The sequence below is a fragment of the Sinocyclocheilus anshuiensis genome, unplaced genomic scaffold (assembly GCF_001515605.1).
Source record: "Sinocyclocheilus anshuiensis isolate Anshui unplaced genomic scaffold, SAMN03320099.WGS_v1.1 scaffold1228, whole genome shotgun sequence".
In the NCBI taxonomy this organism is placed as follows: domain Eukaryota; kingdom Metazoa; phylum Chordata; class Actinopteri; order Cypriniformes; family Cyprinidae; genus Sinocyclocheilus; species Sinocyclocheilus anshuiensis.
Window position 1 is genome coordinate 271,490 of NW_015547716.1, and position 3,085 is coordinate 274,574.

The 3,085-nt window shown below is 41.0% G+C and overlaps 1 protein-coding gene across 1 annotated transcript; it reads right to left on the reverse strand.

Moving 5' to 3' along the window:
- Positions 1-367: 367 nt before the first annotated feature.
- Positions 368-2,633, reverse strand: LOC107704184 (uncharacterized). The gene is made up of 2 exons (XM_016507072.1): positions 2,322-2,633; positions 368-1,953 (listed from the first exon to the last, which is right to left on the reverse strand). The coding sequence occupies exons 1-2, from the start codon at positions 2,617-2,619 to the stop codon at positions 521-523; spliced, it is 1,731 nt and encodes a 576-aa protein (XP_016362558.1). The 5' UTR covers positions 2,620-2,633; the 3' UTR covers positions 368-520.
- Positions 2,634-3,085: the final 452 nt, after the last annotated feature.

The following is a 3,085-nucleotide window of genomic DNA, read 5'->3' on the forward strand; positions in this document are numbered from 1 at the left end:
CATTTTTTGTAAAAAAACACAAAAAAAAGTATTGTGTAAAGCGCTACACAAATAAATGTGAGTTGAAATTATGGATCATTTCTCGGGCTGAATATCAAGCGTGGGGCATCTGTTGAGGAGTGTAAGTGCAGGGAGGGCTCGGTGCACACGTCACAGACACTGATTGAATTATTACTCGTGAAAATCACATCGTTGTTCTTCAAGCTTTGCGTAGTGTGTGTGTGTTTATGTGAGTCTACACTCATAAAATGTCAGAGATGTGTTTTTACTGGAAACAAATCATACTACAGTACTTTGTGTAAGAATTTGCAAATATATTATAGGTTCATAGATGTTTTTATTGAGCCTTTTGCTTTTGCATACAAATGATCAGGGAAAAATACATTTAAAGCTGGTGTTAATTTGAGAAACATGTATGAGAGACTTTATGTTAGAAAGTTTGTTGGTTTGTAAGTAATGCAATTATAAATCACAATTAACTTTGCAAAGTCATACTTTATTATTAATTGTAATAAGCACTTTAAACCATCCACTGTCTACAGTTTGTGCAACAATAATCCCAGTTGCCTTCTCTATCTGTGTAGCACCACAGGTAAGCTTTATCATGGTAGCCACAGAGGTGATTAGACCTGCAGGTTTGGTCATTAACAGTTGAGTAGCAATCATCAGAAGTACAGCACTTGTCATAATTGCCTTTATCATCTGTGTAGCACCATGTATGTCTGTAACCATATTTTGCACAGGCGTGGTTGCTGCGGCAGTACGTCCCCTTTTTAGTCTTACTGTACTTCAGCGGAGGACTGCAGTAGTCCCAGCTTTTAGAGGTCCAGCACCAGTAGTAGTCCTCACCATATGTGGCGCAGGGGTGATCATCCAAGCACCTCTTTCCATTATACGTGATAAGTGAGTACGGGGGTGAGCACCATTCCAGTGTCTGGCCTGAGTAACACCAATAGCTACTTGATTTGTCTATGAAGCAGGGAGAGGAGCAGCAGGGCTTGGTTTCACCTCCTGTGTTGCATTGACAGCTGTCATCAGATTCTGTGACGCTTGAGCAGCGTGAGCCGTCAGCTGCAGTCTTCTGCTTCTCTGGGACCAGCTGGCATTCAACAGCATCTGGCCCCGCGGATACCTCCCTTTTTCTGCGCTCATCATCCATTTTCCTCACTTGTGGCTTGGCGTAAGTTATAAGACAAGTACTTCCAGTAAAAACATTCACGTCCTCTGCCACTTTGTAGTAAGTGCTCATGCTGTCAAAGGACATCTTTCCTGTATTCTCATTCACGTTGACTTTTTTTTCAGGTGTGCCGTCACTGCTAAAGGTCCTCTTCACCGCGAGATATGTGTCTCGCATGCCTGAGCTCATTTGGTCTGCTTTGTTCACTTGTAGATTAATTAATTTTGGAAACACCTCCATAACCTTGGTTAATTTATTATTGTCACCAAAACAATCATCAGCAAAAATCTTAATTGACTGAGGAGTCCTTGAGAGCTCACTGTAGAGTCTGCTGAGTTGATCATTCAGGTCTGAGACACTCATCAGGCGTATGTCAGGCTCTTTCTGCTGGTTTCTCCCAATAAAGCCAAAGGATAAGGACTTACTGTCATTACGGTAGCGTTTATAACAGACAGCCGTCCAGACGTGAGAGGGCACCGACACCCTTTCTGGGTCTTTAGAGGTTTCCCTCTGTGGTATCCATACATTAGGATCAGGTACCGTACCTGTGACAATGAAAGTTGTTGACTCAAAATACCTGAGAAGCTTCTTTATTAAATAACCCTTCAGCGTCCTCTCCCAGTTCCTCCAGTGTTTACGGTTGAAACACGCGTCCATAGGTGCAGCGTTGGTCAGTGTGAATGTCGCTTTACGGCCGTCTCCGCATTGGAAGCAGCTGGGGTTCAGGTGTCCACGATCATATCCCGTGCCCCTGTAGTAACTGCTTATGGGTTGATCTGCAGAAGAAATATTATGTTATATGGTCATTTGATATTTTATTGCTTGTAGGAAAATACTTTTGAGGGTGTTTTTCCTTCTAAATTTCATACATAGGTGGAAAGACTTTCTTACTGTCTACATTGTCTTTTAGTGGACATTTTTAATGTTTACTGTACAATTATGGTAAAACAATGTTCAATAAAGTACCATCCAATTCAATTTTAATTGAATGGGGTTTTTATGTATTTTTCATACGGTTTGTAATGACAAAACATATATATATATATATATATATATATATATATAGACCAATAGTTTAATGAACTGATCTGCTTCTTATAGAATGCTGAGCTTCAACTGCGAAAGAAAGTCTTTTGTATTAAGCTCATAGTCACCTGTGGCTCGAGGTGCCAGATGTCTTTCCTTTCAGTGTCGCCTAGGCATCTAGCGTCCAATTTGTAGGCGCTGTAGAGAGGGATCTTGTGATGAACCGAGTACAGAGTAGCATAATGTAAGCCTCCATTTTCCAGCTTCTGACAGATTTTCTCAGCATTCTGGTCCATTCCGCTTGGTTCTGTGCCTAGGTAGAAAAACTCATCACACTCATTAAAGCTATGGACCACTTTTGCCTGAGCACTGAATGCTCTCAGCACGACACAGGTGATCAGACCCAGAACAATCATGGTGTGAAGCTGCTTCTGTGTTTTAGAGCAGAGACAGCAGAAGCTCCGCTGCTTTAAACACAGTCACTGTCAGTGATGCTGTTGTGGGAGTGACTGAAATTAACTAATGAGGAGAAATGAGGAATGTGATGGGACCTTTCTTCATCATGGTTACGGGACTAATTTTAGAGCTGTCACATGTACAGAAACATGGATTTAAAATAAAACATATAGAGGGATATACTAATGTTGCTCAATAATGCAGTGTTTGCAGTTTCCACTTCAGTTTTCTGATACATGTTGGTTCACTTCTGCATTTGGAGCAGGGTTTGTTTTTTGAAAGCATCTGTTTTTCCTCTCACTCAGGCTGTGTCTACTTTAGTCTGGATGCATTTGAAAATGGCATTTATTTTAAAACGCCGTTTTTCAAAAGTTTCGCCTAACTGTGCATGTGTAAAACCTCATAAATCTCACTGAGATTATACAG